The sequence below is a fragment of the Panulirus ornatus genome, chromosome 46 (assembly GCF_036320965.1).
Source record: "Panulirus ornatus isolate Po-2019 chromosome 46, ASM3632096v1, whole genome shotgun sequence".
Taxonomy (NCBI): Eukaryota; Metazoa; Arthropoda; class Malacostraca; order Decapoda; family Palinuridae; genus Panulirus; species Panulirus ornatus.
The window spans coordinates 41,137,662-41,161,549 of NC_092269.1; the positions used below are offsets into that span (position 1 = coordinate 41,137,662).

The following is a 23,888-nucleotide window of genomic DNA, read 5'->3' on the forward strand; positions in this document are numbered from 1 at the left end:
AGAAAACTTGTAAATGTGGTTAACGCTGAAGAGGATGCATTGAAATGGTAGCTGTTATGACTTGTACTGGAAGTGAAGGGAACAAGGGGGACACCAAATTGAGGACTAAAGGATGGAGAAAAGTAATCTGTCCCTAGGGCCTGAAAATGTAGAAGGGTAAAAGGTGTGTATGGCATAGTGAATTAGAGCGATATGATATACAAAGGGGATGACATGCTGTCATTACTGGACTGAACCAAGACATGCAGGAGCATGGGAACCCATGGAAAGGCCTGCGGGGCCTGGTTTTGGATATGGGGCTCTTGTTTTGGTTCATTACACACAACAGATTAGTTGGTTAAGCAAGAAAAAATTGTAGTTTGTTGTATGGTGATGACAGTGATGACAAAATTTTTCTTTATCGGAGAGATTGTCAAAAGGACTGAACGTGTGTTTGAGACTTTAAAAAAAAAGTTTTAAACTTTTCTACATGTGCTTTTTTTTTTTCTTATGTGCATTGGTCAAGGGTGAAATACCTGGCAGTTGACAGTTTAAGCTAAGTTAACAAAAAAAAGTTGCTGGAAAGTGAATTTGTAAAGTTTGATTGGCATATTTAGTTTCCTGCTTAATATGTTATGATGCTCGTTATCCCTGTCTCTAAGGATAATTTGGATGGAAATTGTACTGATGAATAGGTGTGTGAATACTGAAATATGTGTTATCTGTACAAACTTATGGAGAAATTGCTTTACAGATGGCATCTACTGGGGAAATTTCACTCAATTCTTTACACAGTTTAGCACTTTTTAGTTTTTTTATTTTGTCATACACACTCCTTTGTCTTAAAGATTTAGATTTGACTAACACTAAGGCTTGCATACTTTGTGTTTTTATTGCGCATTTTCTTGAATTAATCTAAATTTTCTTGTAAACAGGGCTGTGTTAGTATCCCAAATATATGTACAATAAAGCAGATGTCTTGGCAATTACATAATGCTTGAAAATTGGTATTGGATGGATTAAATCCAGTTATATTATTATAGTAATAATGAGGCTCTGGTCTGATGCAAAATCTGGAAAGAAAGAGTTTTGGGATAAATATTAGGCATGAAATGTGTCGTGAAAGAACTGTCAGTCAGTCAGTTTGATTGTTTTAAGTAACAATATTTGAAAAGGTTTGGAAGAAGTGAGACCTTGTCCAATTGATGAGTGGATGGCAGATTGTACAGTATAAAGTTTTGCAAGAAAAGTCAAGAGGTACTCATGAATGAAAGTGGATGTGGATATGAGCTTGTTAGTGGAGCCCATCAAAATAATGTACCCCAGGACATTGGACTTTTAGCATAGAAATTTTGTAATGGAACTAGAGTATCTATAGCTACAAGTGTATATTTGGAATAGTGAAAATGAAATTTGTGGGCAAATGTTGCCTTAACCACAGAAATTGATGAAATGTCCCTATGTACTGCCTTACCACTAAAGAAGGTATTAGGGGTTTTGTATGTAATTTGTAACTGCTGAAATTCCTTTGATGAAATTTTTGGTACTAATCCTGTGGTCATAACACAGCAGCACCAGGAATGGTAGAACCCACTGTTGTGGACTATAGGCCATGTGTCTAATTTGCCAAAAGGCAGTCTGATAACGGTACTCTGTACAAATTCTGTTGTATATTGTTCAATATTCTTATTATTCCAATTTCCCTTTCACAGGTGTAGATGGCTGATCTGCATTTATCCAACTGGATTAGGTAAGAAAGTACTGTAAATTGGTGGAAGTTTAAATCTCTTCCATTGTAAAGAGGGCCGATTGTACAAATTTTATTGGAGGTGTGTGGTATACGTGAGAGAATGTGGTCATTGGGCTGAACCAGGGCATGTTAAGCGATATGGGACTTTGTTGTTGTTGAGGGTCTCTGACCTCTGTGCATTATTCACGACAGTCCAAGAGTGGATTTGGTTTAAGGAGGCCATTTATTAAGAGTTTCTAATTCTAACATGGGAAATGATGAAAATTAAAAAAATTTTGAAAGGATTGTTTTATAAAAGCATTGCAGTATTTACAGATTTGGTACATTGGGTGTTTTATAAAAGCATTGCAGTATTTACAAATTTGGTACGTTGGGTAAATAACTTGGAGAATGAATTGAAGACTGTGTTACTCCATCAGTAATTGTAAGTATGCATGGCATACAGTAACCTTCAATTCTAGTTTTATGGTTTGAACATGATTATTATCTGGTAGAAGGCAACTAAAGGTCGAGGAAACGGGTGGCTGTAAGTCCTCCCCTTGTTTTTTTCCTTTTCTTTTTAATTTTCCAAAAGAAGGAACAGAGAAGGGGGCCAGGTGAGGATAATCTTCAAAGGCCCAGTCCTCTGTTCTTAACGCTACCTCGCTAATGCGGGAAATGGCGAATAGTATGAGAGAAAGAGAATAAAAAGATGTTTTGGAAGGAGGTATATAAAGTACATAAGACAAGGGAACAAATGGGAACATCAGTGAAGGGGGCTAATGGGGAGGAGATAACGAGTAGTGTGGCGAATAGTATGAGAGAAAGAGAATAAAAAGATGTTTTGGAAGGAGGTATATAAAGTACATAAGACAAGGGAACAAATGGGAACATCAGTGAAGGGGGCTAATGGGGAGGAGATAACAAGTAGTGGTGATGTGAGAAGGAGATGGAGTGAGTATTTTGAATTTTTGTTGAATGTGTTTGATGATAGAGTGGCAGATATAGGGTGTTCTGGTCGAGGTGGTGTGCAAAGTGAGAGGGTTAGGGAGAATGATTTGGTAAACAGAGAAGATGAAAACCGGCAAGGCAGCAGGTTTAGATGGTATTGCAGTGGAATTTATTCAAAAGGGGGGGTGACTGTTTTGACTTGTTGGTAAGATTATTTAATGTATGCATGACTCATGGTGAGGTGCCTGAGGATTGGCAGAATGCTTGCATAGTGCCATTGTACAAAGGAAAAGGGGATAAAAGTGAGTGCTCAAATTGGAGGTATAAGTTTATTGAGTATTCCTGGGAAATTATATGGGAGGGTATTGATTGAGAGGGTGAACGCATATAGAGAGCATCCGATTGGGGAAGAGCAGTGTGGTTTCAGAAGTGGTAGAGGATGTGTGGATCAGGTGTTTGCTTTGAAGAATGTATGTGAGAAATACTTAGAAAAGCAAATGGATTTGTATGTAGCATTTATGGATCTGGAGAAGGCTTATGATAGTGTTGATAGAGATGCTCTTTGGAAGGTATTAAGAATATATGGTGTGGGAGGCAAGCTGTTAGAAGCAGTGAAAAGTTTTTATCAAGGATGTAAGGCATGTGTATGTGTAGGAAGAGAGGAAAGTGATTGGTTCTCAGTGAATGTTGGTTTGTGGCAGGGGTGCGTGATGTCTCTGTGGTTTAATTTGTTTATGAATGGGATTGTTAGGGAGGTGAATGCAAGAGTTTTAGAAAGAGAGGAAAGTATGCAGTCTGATGGGGTTGAGAGAGCTTGGGAAGTGAGTTAGTTGTTGTTTGCTGGTGGCTGATTCTGGTGAAAAATGCAGAAGCTGGTGACTGAGTTTGGTAAAAAGTGTGAAAGAAGAAAGCTGAGAGTAAATGTGAATAAGAGCAAGGTTATTGGGTACAGTAGGGTTGAGGGACAAATCAACTGGGAGGTAAGTTTGAGTGGAGAAAAACTGGGAGGAAGTGAAGTGTTTAGATATCTGGGAGTGGATTTGGCAGCAGATGGACACATGGAAGCGGAAGTGAATCATAGGGTGGGGAGGGGGCGAAAGTTCTGGAAGCGTTAAAAAATGTGTGGAAGTTGAGAACGTTATCTTGGAAAGGAAAAATGGGTATGTTTGAAGGAATAGTGGTTCCAACAATGATAGATGGTTGCGAGGCATGGGCTGTAGATAAGAGTTGTGCGGAGGGAGAGGGTGGATGTGCTGGAAATGAGATGTTTGAGGACATTATGTGGTGTGACATGGTTTGATAGAGTAAGTAATGAAAGGGTAGTGTGGTAATAAAAAGAGTGTGGTTGAGGGAGCAGAAGAGGGTGTTTTGAAATGGTTTGGTCACATGGAGAGAATGAGTGAGGAAAGATTGACAAAGAGGATATTTTGTCAGAGGTGGAGGGAACGAGGAGAAGTGGGAGAACAAATTGGAGGTGGAAAGATGGAGTGAAAAAGATTTTGTGTGATCGGGGCCTGAACATGCACGAAGGTGAAAGGCGTGCAAGGAATAGAATGAATTGGAACGATGTGGTATAACGGGATTGACGTACTGTCAATGGATTGAACCAGAGCATGTGAAGTGTCTGGGGTAAACCATGGAAAGTTTTGTGGGGCCTGGATGTGGAGAGGGAGCTGTGGTTTCGGTGCATTATACATGACAGCTAGAGACTGAGTGTGAACGAATGTGGCCTTTGTTGTCTTTTCCTAGCAGTACCTTGCGCACATGCGGGAGGAGAGGGTTTTCATTTCATGTGTGGCGGGGTGGCAACGGGAATGAATAAGGGCAGACAGTATGAATTATGTACATGTGTATATATATATATATTTATTTATTTATTTTGCTTTGTCGCTGTCTCCCGCGTTTGCGAGGTAGCGCAAGGAAACAGACGAAAGAAATGGCCCAACCCATCCCCATACACATGTATATGCATACATGTCCACACACGCAAATATACATACCTATACATCTCAATGTACACATATATCTACACACACACACACACATACATATATACCCATGCACACAATTCACACTGTCCTCCTTTATTCATTCCCATCGCCACCTTGCCACACATGGAATACCATCCCCCTCCCCCCTCATGTGTGCGAGGTAACGCTAGGAAAAGACAACAAAGGCCCCATTTGTTCACACTCAGTCTCTGTCATGCAATAATGCCCGAAACAACAGCTCCCTTTCCACATCCAAGCCCCACACAACTTTCCATGGTTTACCCCAGACGCTTCACATGCCCTGATTCAATCCACTGACAGCACGTCAACCCCAGTATACCACATCGATCCAATTCACTCTATTCCACGCCCACCTTTCACCCTCCTGCATGTTCAGTTCCCGATCACTCGAAATCTTTTTCACTCCATCTTTCCATCTCCAATTTGGTCTCCACTTCTCCTCGTTCCCTCCACCTCCGACACATATATCCTCTTGGTCAATCTTTCCTCACTCATTCTCTTTGTGCCCAAACCATTTCAAAACACCCTCTTCTGCTCTCTGAACCATGCTCTTTTTATTTCCACACATCTCTCTTACCCTTGCATTACTTACTCGATCAAACCACCTCACACCACACATTGTCCTCAAACATCTCATTTCCAGCACATCCACCCTCCTGCGCACAACTCTATCCATAGCCCACGCATTGCAACCATACAACATTGTTGTAACCACTTTTCCTTCAAACATACCCATTTTTGCTTTGAGATAATGTTCTCGACTTACACACATTCTTCAAGGCTCCCAGGATTTTCGCCCCCTCCCCCACCCTATGATTCACTTCCGCTTCCAGATCCACTCCCAGATATCTAAAACACTTTACTTCCTCCAGTTTTTCTCCATTCAAACTTACCTCCCAATTGACTTGACCCTCAACCCTACTGTACCTAATAACCTTGCTCTTATTCACATTTACTCTTAACTTTCTTCTTTCACACACTTTACCAAACTCAGTCACTAGCTTCTGCAGTTTCTCACATGAATCAACCACCAGCGAACAACAACTGACTCACTTCCCAAGCTCTCTCATCCACAACAGACTTCATACTTGCCCTTCTTTCCAAAACTCTTGCATTCACCTCCCTAACAACCCCATCCATAAAGAAATTAAACAACCATGGAGACATCACACACCCCATGCTGCAAACCTACATTCACTGAGAACCAATCACTTTCCTCTCTTCCTACACGTACACATGCCTTACATCCTCGATAAAGACTTTTCACTGCTTCTAACAACTTGCCTCCCGCACCATATATTCTTAATACCTTCCACAGAGCATCTCTATCAACTCAATCATATGCCTGCTCCAGATCCATAAATGCTACATACAAATCTATTTGCTTTTCTAAGTATTTCTCACATACATTCTTCAAAGCAAACACCTGATCCACACATCCTCTACCACTTCTGAAACCACACTGCTCTTCCCCAATCTGATGCTCTGTACATGCCTTCACCCTCTCAATCAATACCCTCACATATAATTTACCAGGAATACTCAACAAACTTATACCTCTGTAATTTGAGCACTCGCTCTTATCCCCTTTGCCTTTGTACAATGGCACTATGCACACATTCCACCAATCGTCAGGCACCTCACCATGAGTCATAAATACATTAAAGAACCTTACCAACCAGTCAACAATGCAGTCACCCCCTTTTTTAATAAATTCCACTGCAATACCATCCAAACCTGTTGCCTTGCCAGCTTTCATCTTCTGCAAAGCTTTTACTACCTCTTCTCTGTTTACCAAATCATTTTCCCTAACTCTCTCACTTTGCACACCACCTCGACCAAAACACCCTATATCTGCCACTCTATCATCAAACACATTCAACAAACCTTCAAAATACTCACTCCATCTCCTCACATCACCACTACTTGTTATCACCTCCCCATTTGCGCCCTTCACTGAAGTTCCCATTTGCTCCCTTGTCTTACGCACTTTATTTACCTCCTTCCAGAACATCTTTTTATTCTCCCTAAAAGAGTTTTGGAAAGAGGGGCAAGAATGAAGTATGTTGTGGATGAGAGAGCTTGGGAAGCGAGTCACTTGTTCGCTGATGATACAGCGCTGGTGGCTGATTCATGTGAAAAACTGCAGAAGCTGGTGACTGAGTTTGGTAAAGTGTGTGAAAGAAGAAAGTTAAGAGTAAATGTGAATAAGAGCAAGGTTATTAGGTACAGTAGGGTTGAGGGTCAAGTCAATTGGGAGGTTAGTTTGAATGGAGAAAAACTGGAGGAAGTAAAGTGTTTTAGATATCTGGGAGTGGATCTGGCAGCGGATGGAACCATGGAAGTGGAAGTCAATCATAGGGTGGGGGAGGGGGCGAAAATTCTGGGAGCCTTGAAGAATGTGTGGAAGTTGAGAACATTATCTCCAAAAGCAAAAATGGGTATGTTTGAAAGAATAGTGGTTCCAACAATGTTGTATGGTTGCGAGGCGTGGGCTATGGATAGAGTTGTGCGCAGGAGGATGGATGTGCTGGAAATGACATGTTTGAGGACAATGTGTGGTGTGAGGTGGTTTGATCGAGTAAGTAATGCAAGGGTAAGAGAGATGTGTGGAAATAAAAAGAGCAGAAGAGGGTGTTTTGAAATGGTTTGGACACATGGAGAGAATGAGTGAGAAAAGATTGACCAAGAGGATATATGTGTTGGAGGTGGAGGGAACGAGAAGTGGAAGACCAAATTGGATGTGGAAAGATAGAGTGAAAAAGATTGTGTGATCGGGGCCTGAACATGCAGGAGGGTAAAAGTAGGGCAAGGAATAGAGTGGATTGGATCGATGTGGTATACCGGGGTTGATGTGCTGTCAGTGGATTGAATCAGGGCATGTGAAGCGTCTGGGGTAAACCATGGAAAGTTGTGTGGGGTCTGGATGTGGAAAGGGAGCTCTGGTTTCGGGCATTGTTGCGTGGCAGCTAGAGACTGAGTGTGAACGAATGGGGCCTTTGTTGTCTTTTCCTAGTGCTACCTCGCACACATGAGGGGGGAGGGGGATGGTATTCCATGTGTGGCGATGGGAGTGAATGGGGGCAGACAGTGTGAATTGTGTGCATGGGTATATATGTATGTGTCTGTGTATGTATATATATGTGTACATTGAGATGTATAGGTATGTATGTTTGCGTGTGTGGACGTGTGTGTGTGTATACATTGTGTATGGGGGTGGGTTGGGCCATTTCTTTCGTCTGTTTCCTTGCGCTACCTGGCAAACGCGGGAGACAGCAACAAAGCAAAATAAAAATAAATAAATATATATACGTTTAAATATCTATATTATATATATATATATATATATTATCCCTGGGGATAGGGGATTAAGAATACTTCCCACGTATTCCCTGCGTGTCGTAGAAGGCGACTAAAAGGGGAGGGAGCGGGGGGCTGGAAATCCTCCCCTCTCTTTTTTTTTTTTTTTTTTTATTTTCCAAAAGAAGGAACAGAGGGGGCCAGGTGAGGATATTCCAAAAAAGGCCCAATCCTCTGTTCTTAACGCTACCTCGCTATCGCGGGAAACGGCGAATAGTATGAAAAAAAAAAAAAAAATATACGTTGAGATGTATAAGTATATATATGTGCATGTGTGGACATGTATGTATATACATGTGTATGTGGGTGTGTTGGGCCATTCTTTCGTCTGTTTCCTTGCACTACCTCGCTAACGCGGGAGACAGCGACAAAGTATGATCAAATAAATGCGGGAGACAGCGACAAAGTATAAAATAAATAAATATATATATATATATATTTTTTTTTTTTTTTCCCCCCCCAAAAGAAGGAACAGAGAAGAGGGCCAGGTGAGGATATTTCCTCAAAGGCCCAGACCTCTGTTCTTAACGCTACCTCGCTGTCGCGGGAAATGGCGGATAGTAAAAAAAAAAAAAAATTACCGATTTAATAATTCATTGAATTTGTTTTACAGATAGTGTGTACTGGTGGAACTTGTGATCATTGGATGGATGTTGCTATACATACTAGCAAGAGGTAAGTTCTTTGGGCTTTGTTTTTCAAATTTCCTAGCATTGTTTATGGTTAACGTAAAAACTTATCAGATATTCAAATCCTAGTTTTTATTTCACAAAGTTTTAGGTCTTGTAAATATAGTTTGTAATGCTTTGAAGAATAACAAGACCTTTTCAATGTTTACTTTATCCTTTATCTTTGAGAATCTTGGATTTTGCAGATGATCACATTATTTATGTGATAAAAACAATTTTAACCAGTAATTTTAATTTTTCATTTTTTTGTCCACAGACTGCTTATTAAACGTGGCAAATTTGTATTTGTGGACCTGCAAACACAGGTCCTTGGTATTGACTGTGGGATCCTTGCAGTCTTATAGTTTTTAAGCAAATGGTTCCTAAATTGATGATTCTACCCTACCCGTGTTTGTAAATCCTTAGACATAAGGATCTGATTTCTACACTGATCAAAATTTGAAAGATGATTCATTTCTAATTCAAAATTGATGCTTTTTTTGTATTATAGATAGGCAAGGTTTACAATGGTAATAGGAAGTGGTAGATGACTTTTATCATTCCTTTTGTAATAAATGTGCAAATAAAATTTTTTTTTTTACTAACCTTCATGTCCACATACCTTGTGTAAAACTGGTTTTTATCTTAACCTATTACTATTTGCTTCTGCAGTTCTGAAAATACTTGGCAAAATTTAATATTTTTCTTGTAAATGTAGAGCAAAGTGAATTATGGCTGTGAAAGGGTTCGGAATCATTAGCACTAAATGAATGTTTACAATTTACATGATCCATCTTACTGAAAAATTTTTGAGGGAACTGTCATAATTTGTTTTCTGTTGAAGATTAGCACAGTGTGGATAACTATAAATCTTTACTAATATTTAAATAAATTATGAAGACTATGTTAGAACACCAATGATGAGGCATCATCAGTGTCTAAAATGGGCTTTGTGCTGACACTTCTTTCCACTCGCACATTGTATTTGCTAATGTTTTAGAGGGAACTAGCATGAATAGCATGTGTTGAGCAATATTTAATAGCATAATTATGCAATTTTACATTATTTGCTATTAGTTTGAGCTTTTGAGAACTTAAAAGTGTATTGAAAGTAAACACATCTAAAAGATGATTTTGCATTTGTACACTTGCCCATTATAATTTACATTTGAGTTTGGAAAGGAACTGAAACCATCTTGTCTTAACGGGCCGCCTTGGATCAAGCATACAAGTCCAATGCCAAGTTGCGGCTATTGGTCTAGTTAAAATAGATGTAACAAGAAAGAATGGCCCAACCCAGCCACATACACGTATATACATAAATGCCCACACGCACATATACATACCAATACATTTCAACGTAAACATATACATACACAGACATGAACATATACACGTACATCTTCATACTTGCTGCCTCCATTCATTCCCGTTGCCACCCTGCCACACATGAAAAGCATCACCACACACACAAACACACAAAGTAGTGCTAGGAAAAGGCCACATTCATTTGTTTATTATACTTTGTCACTGTGTCCCACGTTAGCGAGGCAGCGTAAGGAAACAGATGAAGGAATGGCCCAAACCACCCAGATATGTATCTATATAAATGCCCACACACATATACATACCTATTCATTTCAACGTATACGTATACAGACATATATACACATGTACGTATTCATACTTGCTGCCTTCATCCATTTTTTTTTTTTTTTTTTGTAATATTCACCATGGTTTGTTCGCTGATGATACAGCGCTGGTAGCTGATTCATGTGTGAAACTGCAAAAGCTGGTGACTGAGTTTGGTAAAGTGTGTGAATGAAGAAAGCTGAGAGTAAATGTGAATAAGAGCAAGGGTATTAGGTATAGTAGGGTTGAGGGTCAAGTCAATTGGGAGGTAAGTTTGAATGGAGAAAAACTGGAGAAGTGAAGTGTTTTAAATATATGGGAGTGGATTTGGCAGTGGATGGAACCATGGAAGTGGAAATGACTCATAGGGTGGGGGAGGGGGCGAAAATTCTGGGAGCCTAGAAGAATGTGTGGAAGTCGAGAACATTATCTCGGAAAGCAAAAATGGGTATGTTTGATGGAATAGTGGTTCCAACAATGTTGTATGGTTGCGAGGTGTGGGCTATGGATAGAGTTGTGCGCAGGAGGATGGATGTGCTGGAAATGAGATGTTTGAGGACAATGTGTGGTGTGAGGTGGTTTGATCGAGTAAGTAACGTAAGGGTAAGAGAGATGTGTGGAAATAAAAAGAGCGTGGTTGAGAGAGCAGAAGAGGGTGTTTTGAAATGGTTTGGGCACATGGAGAGAATGAGTGAGGAAAGATTGACAGAGGATATATGTGTCGGAGGTGGAGGGAACGAGGAGAAGAGGGAGACCAAATTGGAGGTGGAAAGATGGAGTGAAAAAGATTTTGTGTGATCGGGGCCTGAACATGCAGGAGGGTGAAAGGAGGGCAAGGAATAGAGTGAATTGGAGCGATGTGGTATACAGGGGTTGACGTGCTGTCAGTGGATTGAATCAAGGCATGTGAAGCGTCTGGGGTAAACCATGGAAAGCTGTGTAGGTATGTATATTTGCGTGTGTGGACGTGTGTATGTACATGTGTATGGGGGGGGGGGGCCATTTCTTTCGTCTGTTTCCTTGCGCTACCTCGCAAACGCGGGAGACAGCGACAAAGTATAAAAAAAAAAAAAAAAAAATATACTTTCATACTATTCACCATTTCCTGCGTTAGAGAGGTAGCGGTAAGAACAGAGGACTGACTGGGTCTTTCAGGGAATATCCTCACCTGGCCTCCTCCTCTTCCTTCTTTTGGAAAATTAAAAAAGAAAAAACAAAAACAAGAGTGGATGATTTCCAGCCCCTAGCTCCCTCCCCTTTTAGTCGCCGTCTACGACATGGCACGGAATATGTAGGAAGTATTCTTCTCCCCTATCCCCAGGGATATATATATATATATATATATATATATATATATATATATTTTTGCGAGAAAGCGCAATGGTATTAGGTTCAGCAGGACTGAGGGACAATTTAGTTTGGATGGTTGTTTGAAGTGAAATTTTAGATATCTAGGAGTGGCCTTGTAGCGAATTAGAGGTAATTTATAGGGTGTGGGGGGGGAGGGGGGCAAAGGTTCTGGAAGTGAAGGTTGTCTGGAAAGAACGTTATTCCACAGCAAAAATAGGTATGTTTGACAATAGTAAATACAATATTTTATGCTGGAAAGCATGAGCTATAGACAGATGTACGGATGCGGGTGAATGTTGTAGGATGAAATGTTTGAGGACAATGTGGTGTGAGGTGGATGAATGGGTAAGAGGGATGTGTGGTTGTGAGCAGAAGAGCGTGTGTTGGACAAATGGAGAATGACTCTGGAAAGGTTTGCAAAGAGTTTACATGTCAAGAGGTCCCGGGAACAAAGAAGTGGGAAACCAAATTGGAGGGGGAAGGATGGAGTGGGGGAAAAAAAAAAAAAAAACGATCGGGACCTGAATATTTAGTACGGTAAGACGTGCAGTGAACTGGAACTGTAGTATACCGGGGTCGACGTGATGTCAATAGACTGAACAAAGGCATGTGAAATGTTGTGTAAGCTATATAAAAAGGTACTGTTGCCTGGATAGGGAGCTGTAGTTTCGGTGCATTACATATGACCGCTAAAGACTGTGAACGAATGTGGGTTTTTGTCTTTTCTGGCGCAACCTTGCTGAAGCATTAGGTGGCGATGCTGTTTTCCGTGGGGTGGTTTAGTGCCAGGGATGGATGAAGACAAGTATATGTGCGTTTATGTATGATTGGGTGTCTATTGTCTTGTTTCCTGGCGCTGCCTCGTTGACGCGGGAACTGCAATCGTCTTATATAGTTAATAATATAGCCTTGATTAAATTATCCAGGCCGTCTCGTGAAACGTGTTCGGCAATACATGACAAGAAAAAAATCAGCAACTAAGTTGGGGAGCTCCCACCTCTATTAACGGTGTAGTGGTTAGTGCCCCGAGTCGTAAACGCCAGTGGCATACTTGAGCTGTTACAAGGGTTATGGGAATGCGTGAAGTTGGGCTTCATACCATGACAATCAATGCCGGGGTCTTATGTTAAAAATATAGCACAATGAACACTACTGATGTGTAAAACACAAATGGTATATGGCAAACAGGTCATCTGAGGATATTCCAAACGAGATCTCTATCCATATCAAATACAGAGAAGGTTAAGACCTGGTATACGCGCTCCAACTGCAGTTTAGTTTATGATCGCATTTGTTAGTGATGACTAGAATGTATAATTTGAGCATGCGACTGTAAAATTGAAAACAAACTTACCAGGGAACAGGGGCATCATCCGTCAGCAACAAGTGGTGGTTGTTAGATACCCATACCGTCATCAACACTTTAACAGGAACATTGCCATACAGTTTCGGCTTAAGTACTATGTTCCCAGATTACGTACTTGAAAAGGCACTCTCTACGCGAAAACACAATGAACTAATCGCAGATAAAGGAAGTTCACCAAATGCACTCAAAGGTCTCCGAAAATACTGAAACAATGAAAATTTGGCAACGTGAGGCTATTCCTGTAGTTGATTGGCTGCCGCAGAGACTGCAACTCGTTGATTTGCTGTAGATCAAAACATTGCGACACCTGGCATCTAGATTTGAAAAAATGGCGCTTAGACCCTTAATATTTGCAGGAAATGACATTGGAACATGTTCACACTATAAGTTGCCTTACGGTATTTAACACTGGGTAATGTGGGGAAATGTCTGATGGGATCGAGGGTTAGAATTTCCTCGACAATACTAATTTCTTGAACTTTGTCAATGATAGTCACACAAGTGTTTTGATAAGATATATTAAATATTTCCATATTCACCATTTCCAGCGTTGGCAAGGTAGCGTCAAGAACAAATAACAGCCTGGAAGAAAAAGCCTCACCTTGCCCGCGTTTCTGTTCCTAATATATATATATATATATATATATATTTTTTTTTTTTTATACTTTGTCGCTGTCTCCCGCGTTTGCGAGGTAGCGCAAGGAAACAGACGAAAGAAATGGCCCAACCCCCCCCATACACATGTACATACACACGTCCACACACGCAAATATACATACCTACACAGCTTTCCATGGTTTACCCCAGACGCTTCACACGCCCTGATTCAATCCACTGACAGCACGTCAACCCCTGTATACCACATCGCTCCAATTCACTCTATTCCTTGCCCTCCTTTCACCCTCCTGCATGTTCAGGCCCCGATCACACAAAATCCTTTTCACTCCATCTCTCCACCTCCAATTTGGTCTCCCTCTTCTCCTCGTTCCCTCCACCTCCGACACATATATCCTCTTGGTCAATCTTTCCTCACTCATTCTCTCCATGTGCCCAAACCATTTCAAAACACCCTCTTCTGCTCTCTCAACCACGCTCTTTTTATTTCCACACATCTCTCTTACCCTTACGTTACTTACTCGATCAAACCACCTCACACCACACATTGTCCTCAAACATCTCATTTCCAGCACATCCATCCTCCTGCGCACAACTCTATCCACAGCCCACGCCTCGCAACCATACAACATTGTTGGAACTACTATTCCTTCAAACATACCCATTTTTGCTTTCCGGGATAATGTTCTCGACTTCCACACATTTTTCAAGGCTCCCAAAATTTTCGCCCCCTCCCCCACCCTATGATCCACTTCCGCTTCCATGGTTCCATCCGCTGACAGATCCACTCCCAGATATCTAAAACACTTCACTTCCTCCAGCCTCTCACCATTCAAACTCACCTCCCAATTGACTTGACCCTCAACCCTACTGTACCTAATAACCTTGCTCTTATTGACATTTACTCTTAACTTTCTTCTTCCACACACTTTACCAAACTCCGTCACCAGCTTCTGCAGTTTCTCACATGAATCCGCCACCAGCGCTGTATCATCAGCGAACAACAACTGACTCACTTCCCAAGCTCTCTCATCCCCAACAGACTTCATACTTGCCCCTCTTTCCAAAACTCTTGCATTTACCTCCCTAACAACCCCATCCATAAACAAATTAAACAACCATGGAGACATCACACACCCCTGCCGCAAACCTACATTCACTGAGAACCAATCACTTTCCTCTCTTCCTACACGTACACATGCCTTACATCCTCGATAAAAACTTTTCACTGCTTCTAACAACTTGCCTCCCACACCATATATATATATATATATATATATATATATATATATATATATATATATATATATATATATATATATATATATATAAAACTTATGGATGTTAATGTGCTGAGAGGTGCAACTGGAGGGGTGTCTGATCATTCTCTTGTGGGCGAAGATTTGTAGAGGTTTTCAGAAAAGAAGAGAGAATGTTGGGGTGAAAAGAGCAAGCTTGGAAAGGCGACTTCTGTGAGGAAGCACCAAGAGAGACTGAGTGCAGAATGGAAAAAGGTGTGAGCAAATGACGTAAGGGGAGTGGGGAAGCAATGGGTGGAAAGCAGTGATGGCTTCCGCAATTGATGCCTGTGGCATGAGTGGTGGGATGAAGAAGTAAGATTGTTAGTGAGAGAGGCATTTGGACGATTTTTGCAGGGAAATAGTGCAAATGATAGGGAGATGTATAAAAGAAAGAGGCAGGAGGTCGAGAAAGGCGCAAGAGGTGAAAAAGGGGGCAAATGAGAGTTGGGGTGAGTATCAAATTTTAGGGAGAATAAAAAGATGTTTTGGAAGAATGTAAATACAGTGCGTAAGACAAGAGAACAAATGGGAACATCGGTGAAGGGGGCTAATGGGGAGGTAATAACAAGTAGTGGTGAAGTGAGGAGATGGAGTATTTTGTAGGTATGTTGAATGGGTCTGATGATAGAGTGGAAAATATAGGGAGTTTTGGTCGAGGTGGTGTGCGGAGAGTCAGGGAGAATGTAAAATGAGAAGGTAAACAGAGAAGAGGTGGTGCTTTGCGGAAGATGAAAGTCGGCAAGGCGGCGGGTTTGGATGGCAGTGCAGTGGAATTTATCAATAAAAGGGGGTGACTGTGTTGTTGACTGGTTGAGGATATTCAATGTATGTATGGATCATGAAATGCCTGAGGATTGGCGGAATGCATGTATAGTGCCAGAGTACAAAGGCAAAGAGGATAAAGGTGAGTGTTCAAATTAGAGGTATAAGTTTATTGAGTATTCCTGGGAAATTGTATGGGAAGGTATTGAGAGGGTAAGGCATGTAAAGGCCTGTCTACACGAGCGGGCCTGATCGGCGGGCTTGCCCGTTAACGGGCATATTTGACGGGCAAACGATCAAATTGCCCGAAAGCCCGCCGAGCGAAATCACTGAGCTGGTGCCCGGTAGCTGGAGTTTCTTCCCTGCCAGACGCAAGATAATATCGTGAACCCACAGCGGGCCTTCATCCCACATCCCACGGCATAGTAACAACATTTAACGATGGCAGCCCAGGATAACTCTAGTGAGCCACCAACAATTTTTTGGTCTAAAGCACTTACTAGTACTTTGATTGACCTTTATCGTGTAAGTAGTCAGCCTTCAGCACCTCGTATATGGCCATACATGTTTCTGGTATTATGCGGGACAAGCTTTGCTTTGATATGCGTGTACTGTATTGCAACTCCGAATAAGTAGACCCACTTGCTAAAAATCGCAGAGTTGCTTCCAGACGAGCTTCTGCTGTAATGCTGTTTCTCATAACTGTGTCTTTCTTCACTACGTATGGCTCCACCTTTGATAAGATGTAAAAAGTGCTTACACTCATCCTCAGGTAATTTCTGAAGAGTTCCTCACTACTTTGTAGTTCATGAAGTATTGTTGCAGTGCTTCCAAACATACTCCTTTTCTTTAACCAATCTTTACACCATATCCTTTTCTTCTTTTTCTTCTTGAGACACAAAGCTATTATCATAGAGCACAAAATCTTTTTCTTGACAATGCTAGGCACCATGGTTCTCGTACCGCACTCCACCCGCTACTGGCAACATCGTCGAGCAGGCTCGGCTGTTCATCACTTCGGTCGTGTGGACAACATTCACGGGCAGGCCCGCTCGTGTAGACAGGCCTTAAAGAGCATCAGATTGGGGAAGAGCAGTGTGGTTTTCATTAGTGGTAGAGGATGTGTGGATCATGTTTGCTTTGAAGAATCTATGTGAACAATACTTGGAAAAACAGATGGATTTGTATGTAGCATTTATGGACCTGGAGAAAGCATATGATAAAGAGTTGATAGAGTTGCTCTGAGGGAGGTAAGTTGCTAAAAACAGTGAAAAGTTTTTATCAAGGATGTAAGGCTTGTGTACCAATAGGATGAAAGTGATTGGTTCCCAGTGAATGTCGGTTTAAGTCAGGGGTGCGTGATGTCTCCATGGTTATTTAATTTGTTTATAGATGGGGTTGTTAGGAAGGTTAATGAAAGAGTTTTGGAGAGGGGCAAGTATGCAGTCTATTCTGGATGAGTGGACTAAGGAAGCGAGTCGGTTGTTGTTCGTTGATGATACAGCGATGGTGGCCGATTCGGGTGAGAAACTGCAAAAGTTGGTGAGTGAGTTAGGGAAAGTGTATGAAAGAAGAAAGCCGACAGTAAATGTGAATAAGAGCAAGGTTATTAGGTTCAGTAGGGTTGAGGGAAAAGTTAATTGGGAGGTAAGTTCGAATGGAGACTAATTGGAGTGAAGTGTTTTATATATCGGAGTGGATTATGCAGCATATGGAACTATGGAAGCTGAAGTGAGTCACAGGTTGGGGGAGGGGGCGAAGGTTCTGGGTGCGTTGAAGAATGTGTGGAAGGCAAAAACGTCATCTCAGAGCAAAAATGGGTATGTTTCAAGGAATAGTGGTTCCAACAATGTTATATAGTTGCGAGGCATAGGCTATAGCTATAATAAGGTTGTGTGGAGGAGGGTGGATGTGTTGGAAATGAAATGTCTGAGGACAGTACGTGGTGTGAAGTGGTTTGATCGAGAAAGTGATGAAAGGGTAGGAGAGATGTGTGGTAATAATAATAAAAAAAAAAAGTTGAGAGAGCAGAAGAGGGTGTAATGAAACGGTTTGGTCACATGGAGAGAATGAGAGAGGAAAGATTGACAAAGAAGATATATGTGTCAGAGGTGGAGGGAACGAGAAGTGGAAGACCATGGATGCAGTAAAAAAGATTTTGAGCGATCGGGGCCTGAACATACAAGAGGGTGATAGGCGAGCAAGGAATTGTGAAATGGAACGATGTGGTATACCGGGATCGACGCCCTGTCAATGAACTGAATCAGGGAATGTGAAGTGTTTGGGGAAACCATGTTAAGTTTTGTGGGGCCTGGAAAGGGAACTGTGGTTTCGGTGCATTACACATGACAGCTAAAGACTGAGTGAGAACGAAATGTGGCCTTTGTTGTCTTTTCCTAGCACTACCTTGCGCGCGTGCGGGGGTAGAGGGGTGCATTTCATGTGTGGCGGGGTGGCGACGGAAATGGATGAAGGCAGCGACTATGAATGTGTACATGTGTATATGTATGTATGTATGTATACGTTGAAATGTATAGGTATGTATATTCATACGTTGAAATGTATGGGTATGTATATGTGCATGTGTGGACGTTTATGTATAATACATGTGTATGTGGGTGGGCTGGGCCATTCTTTCGTCTGTTTCCATACGCTACCTCGCTAATGCAGGAGACAGCGACAAGGTTTAATAAAATAAATCATATATATATATATATATATATATATATATATATATATATATATATATATATATATATATTTTGCTTTGTCGGTCTCCCGCGTTTGCAAGGTAGCGCAAGGAAACAGACGAAAGAAATGGCCTAACCCACCCCCATACACATGTATATACATACGCGTCCACACACGCAAATATACATACCTACACAGCTTTCCATGGTTTACCCCAGACGCTTCACATGCCCTGATTCAATCCACTGACAGCACGTCAACCCCGGTATACCACATCGATCCAATTCACTCTATTCCTTGCCCTCCTTTCACCCTCCTGCATGTTCAGGCCCCGATCACACAAAATCTTTTTCACTCCATCTTTCCACCTCCATTTTGGTCTCCCACTTCTCGTTCCCTCCACCCCCGACACATATCCTCTTGGTCAATCTTTCCTCACTCATTCTCTCCATGTGCTCAAACCATTTCAAAACACCCTCTTCTGCTCTCTCAACCACGCTCTTTTTATTTCTTACCCTTACGTTACTTACTCGATCAAACCACCTCACACCACACATTGTCCTCAAACATCTCATTTCCAGCACATCCATCCTCCTGCACACAACTCTATCCATAGTCCACGCCTCGCAACCATACAACATTGATGGAACCACTATTCCTTCAAACATACCCATTTTTGCTTTCCGAGATAATGTTCTCGACTTCCACACATTCTTCAAGGCATCCAGGATTTTCGCAACCTCCCCACCCTATGATTCACTTCCGCTTCCATGGTTCCATCCGCTGCCAGATCCACTCCCAGATATCTAAAACACTTTACTTCCTCCAGTTTTTCTCCATTCAAACTTACCTCCCAATTGACTTGAACCTCAACCCTACTGTACCTAATAACCTTGCTCTTATTCACATTTACTCTTAACTTTCTTCTTTCACACACTTTACCAAACTCAGTCACCAGCTTCTGCAGTTTCTCACATGAATCAGCCACCAGCGCTGTATCATCAGCGAACAACAACTGACTCACTTCCCAAGCTCTCTCATCCCCAACAGACTTCATACTTGCCCCTCTTTCCAAAACTCTTGCATTTACCTCCCTAACAACCCCATCCATAAACAAATTAAACAACCATGGAGACATCACACACCCCTGCCGCAAACCTACATATATATATATATATATATATATATATATATATTTTGCTTTGTCGCTGTCTCACGCTTCTGCGAGGTAGCGCAAGGAAACAGACGAAAGAAATGGCCCAACCCAACCCAATACACAAGTATATACATACACGTCCACACACGCAAATATACATACCCATACATCTCAATGCACACACACACACACACACACATATATATATATATATATATATATATATATATATATATATATATATATATATATATATATATATATATATATATAAACAGACACATACATATATATACATGCACACAATTCACAGTCTGCCTTTATTCATTCCCATCGCCACCTCGCCACACATGGAATAACATCCCCCTTCCCCTCATGTGTGCGAGGTAGCGTGAGGAAAAGACCACAAAGGCCACATTCGTTCACACAGTCTCTAGCTGTCATGCAATAATGCCCGAAACCACAGCTCCCTTTCCACATCCAGGCCCCACACAACTTTCCATAGTTTATCCCAGACGTTTCATATGCCCTGATTCAATCCATTGGCAGCACGTCGACTCCGGTATACCACATCGATCCAATTCACTCTATTCCTTGCACTCCTTTCACCCTCCTGCATGTTCAGGCCTCGATCACTAAAAATCTTTTTAACCCCATCTTTCCACCTCCAATTTGGTCTCCCACTTCTCGTTCCCTCTACCTCTGACACATACATCCTCTTGGTCAATCTTTCCTCACTCATTCTCTCCATGTGACCAAACCATTTCAAAACACCCTCTTCTGTTCTCTCAACCACACTCTTTTTGTTACCACACATCTCTCTTACCCTATTATTACTTACTCGATCAAACCACCTCACACCACATATTGTCCTCAAACATCTCATTTCCAGCACATCCACCCTACTTCACACAACTCTATCCATAGCCCACGCCTTGCAACCATACAACATTGTTGGATCGACTATTCCTTCAAACATACCCATTTTTGCTTTCCGAGATAATGTTCTCGACTTCCACACATTCTTCAAGGCTCCCAGAATTTTCGCCCCCTCCCCCACCCTATGATTCACTTCCGCTTCCATGGTTCCATCCGCTGCCAAATCCACTCCCAGATATCTAAAACACTCCACTTCCTCCAGTTTTTCTCCATATATATATATATATATATATATATATATATATATATATATATATATATATTGGGAGGTGAGTCTGAATGGAGAAAAACTGGAGGAAGTGAAGTGTTTTAGATATCTGGGAGTGGATCTGGCAGCGGATGGAACCATGGAAACGGAAGTGGATCATAGGGTGGGGGAGGGGGCGAAAATTCTGGGAGCCTTGAAGAATGTGTGGAAGTTGAGAACATTATCTCGGAAAGCAAAAATGGGTATGTTTGAAGGAATAGTGGTTCCAACAATGTTGTATGGTTGCGAGGCGTGGGCTATGGATAGAGTTGTGCGCAGGAGGATGGATGTGCTGGAAATGAGATGTTTGAGGACAATGTGTGGTGTGAGGTGGTTTGATCAAGTAAGTAACGTAAGGGTAAGAGAGATGTGTGGAAATAAAAAGAGCGTGGTTGAGAGAGCAGAAGAGGGTGTTTTGAAATGGTTTGGGCACATGGAGAGAATGAGTGAGGAAAGATTGACCAAGAGGATATATGTGTCGGAGGTGGAGGGAACGAGGAGAAGAGGGAGACCAAATTGGAGGTGGAAAGATGGAGTGAAAAAGATTTTGTGTGATCGGGGCCTGAACATGCAGGAGGGTGAAAGGAGGGCAAGGAATAGAGTGAATTGGAGCGATGTGGTATACCGGGGTTGACGTGCTGTCAGTGGATTGAATCAAGGCATGTGAAGCGTCTGGGGTAAACCATGTAAAGCTGTGTAGGTATGTATATTTGCGTGTGTGGACGTATGTATATACATGTGTATGGGGGTGGGTTGGGCCATTTCTTTCGTCTGTTTCCTTGCGCTACCTCGCAAACGCGGGAGACAGCGACAAAGTATAAAAAAAAAAAAAAAAAATATATATATATATATATATATACGCACACACGAGACAGCTGAGTACAATAAACCTACTGAAATTCTAATTTATCAACTATTTTTTACTGACAAGATAGATCACTGCACTTCATCTTGCATGGTTCTTTTATGTCTATAGTCTGAAATATGAATAGATTTGATTTACCCAACCTGAAATATTGACGTTCTGTGCACCATGACAGAATACACAAGTTTTAGATGATCAGACAAATGTCAGTATGGTCAAACAAGGAAAATGAAAACAATATATAGGTGTAAACACTGAGACCAAATTTATTTATGCATATTGGAACATCCAGTACAAGAAAGCCTGTATAAATAATTATATTAAAAGCATCGCTGACCTGTCCAAGCACACTGACCAGCTAGGATATGCATCATGTGGCATGGTTATCAAGAGGTGCCAAGGGCGGATGGGCACCTCCCACAGAGTACCCATTCACAGTCAATGGGACAGTGGGTGCTGGAACGTACTGCTGTGGACCACCACATACCTGGCACAGGTGGTGTGGTGTGTGGTGCCCCGCCCTGACTAGCTCGTGGGAATGTGCAGTGGTACGGTAGGGAGGACAGGCCAGCCGTGCCAGGCCACCCACCATGCAGCCTCTCCCATCCATTACGTTGGCTCTCATGGCCTAGCATAAGAGTTGGGAAGGTCTGCTGGGTAACCGCCGGCGCGGCAGAGTGAGCACGGTAAAACCTGGCGGCCGCCTGCTAACATGGCAACACAACACCAACAAGTGGATACATGGGGCATGCCGCAGGCACCGCCCTCCCAGCTCCTAACCATGTGACCTGCCACAGCCACCAGGATCACACATGCCGCTCTATCAACCAACTCAGCCTGTGGACTACGGCTGACTACCAGAAAATGCAGGGCTGAGAAGACGGCGGACACGACAGCTCACCTTATTGCTCCTGGCTTCATTGCTACAGTGGAAGTATGAAGGCAATAACTGGCAGCACATGTAGAAGTTAAAGGACTAGAGGATCTTGAAAAAGGAGGAAGCATGGCTAAAGAAAGAACCCATTTTGGCAACAAAAGGGATGGGATTGGCAGGCAGCCCCAGCAGCAGTTGCGGCGTGTCATGTCACACAAGAGGTGTAGGCCCCGGCTGTCGTGGTGGAGACTGAGGCTTGCATACGGGCAGGGACCGGGGCTACTGAACACACAAGAGAGGCACAAGGGGAGCACCTGACATGGCTGCAGCAGCTGCGGCTGCTCCTTTAGGGATGGACATAAAATGTGCCATATGGGTACCAAGAGAATTCTAAAGGAATGAAAAATTTGACCAGAAAGAATAGGAAGAGCACAGATTATTAGTAAGGAATGATAGGAATTATAGCAGTGGAGGCAGTGGGTGTGTGGCACCTCCTGGGGGTGAGGACCCGCAGCCAGGCACTGCAGTCACGGCAACCTGTCAGGCAGGCTTGGCACGGGACCCTCAGGACTAGAAAAGCTCACTGGACAAGGAGGCTGCAGCACACCCTCTGCCCCAGCAAGATAGATAGATGGAGATAGATAGACAGATAAATAGATAGAGAGAGAGAGAGAGAGAGAGAGAGAGAGAGAGAGAGAGAGAGAGAGAGAGAGAGAGAGAGAGAGAGAGGCACTGGTAAGACAAAGAAAACAGCTATTGTGACCTCAACATGTGCTGCCTCCTGCCTCACACATCACATGAACATCAGAAGTTAAGTGCGGTAACCCTGAGCAGGCAACAAACCATCCCTTCACAATAGCAAGTACATTTTTTATAACTTTTTGTAGACTTTAATATCTGTAAGTTACCTTAGCTTAGTCACGTATTAGATGCCACCACTACACAGCATAGAGAGACACTATTAAGCTCTTTTACATATAAAGTGAAAGCCTCAATGTTCGGACCACCGGTGCTACCCTAAACCACATCCTGGCCATAATCACCTTATACCTACTACTTCAACAAAACCTCACAAGGATACTAAGATAATTCCCTGTTGTAAAAGAGCTTAGACCAGACTTGAACACATTCTACATGTATGAGCAATTCGCCGATAATATACCAGTGATTCAATCTCATATTACTTGAGGAAAAAATACTGGCAGCAACAACCATACAGGGCATAGCATCAGTCAATATTACGCTAAGTCCTGCACCAACGACCGTTGCCTTGCACATCTAAAAATATAGGTATAAAACGTACATCACTCATCTAATACAAAATTCTGACTCGTTACCGGTGCTGATGTGATAATACCATTTAAGTTACATGGAAAGACTTGCCTGTCTAG

General features: G+C 42.1%; 2 protein-coding genes across 18 annotated transcripts in view; one reads left to right on the plus strand and one right to left on the minus strand.

Moving 5' to 3' along the window:
* Nucleotides 1-9,288, plus strand: part of LOC139763297 (uncharacterized) — a 48,525-nt gene extending 39,237 nt beyond the window's left edge. For 14 of the 17 annotated variants that reach the window (XM_071689284.1, XM_071689282.1, XM_071689281.1 and 11 more), the window contains 3 exons: nucleotides 1,692-1,729; nucleotides 8,645-8,706; nucleotides 8,977-9,288. Coding sequence is in view for 4 of the 17 variants with exons in the window: in XM_071689275.1 (XP_071545376.1) it covers nucleotides 1,692-1,705 (14 nt within the window). In the remaining 13 variants the exon portion in view is untranslated. Of the gene's footprint in view, nucleotides 1-1,691; nucleotides 1,730-2,118; nucleotides 8,013-8,644; nucleotides 8,707-8,976 lie in introns of those variants that run through there. The other 3 variants (XM_071689277.1, XM_071689276.1, XM_071689278.1) reach the window with 2 other exon arrangements.
* Nucleotides 1-13,182, minus strand: part of nero (deoxyhypusine hydroxylase nero) — a 59,713-nt gene extending 46,531 nt beyond the window's left edge. Inside the window, exon 1 of the mRNA XM_071689291.1 lies at nucleotides 13,036-13,182. Within this exon, the coding sequence (XP_071545392.1) occupies nucleotides 13,036-13,054 (19 nt within the window). The 5' untranslated portion in view covers nucleotides 13,055-13,182. The remainder of the gene's footprint in view (nucleotides 1-13,035) is intronic.
* Nucleotides 13,183-23,888: the final 10,706 nt, after the last annotated feature.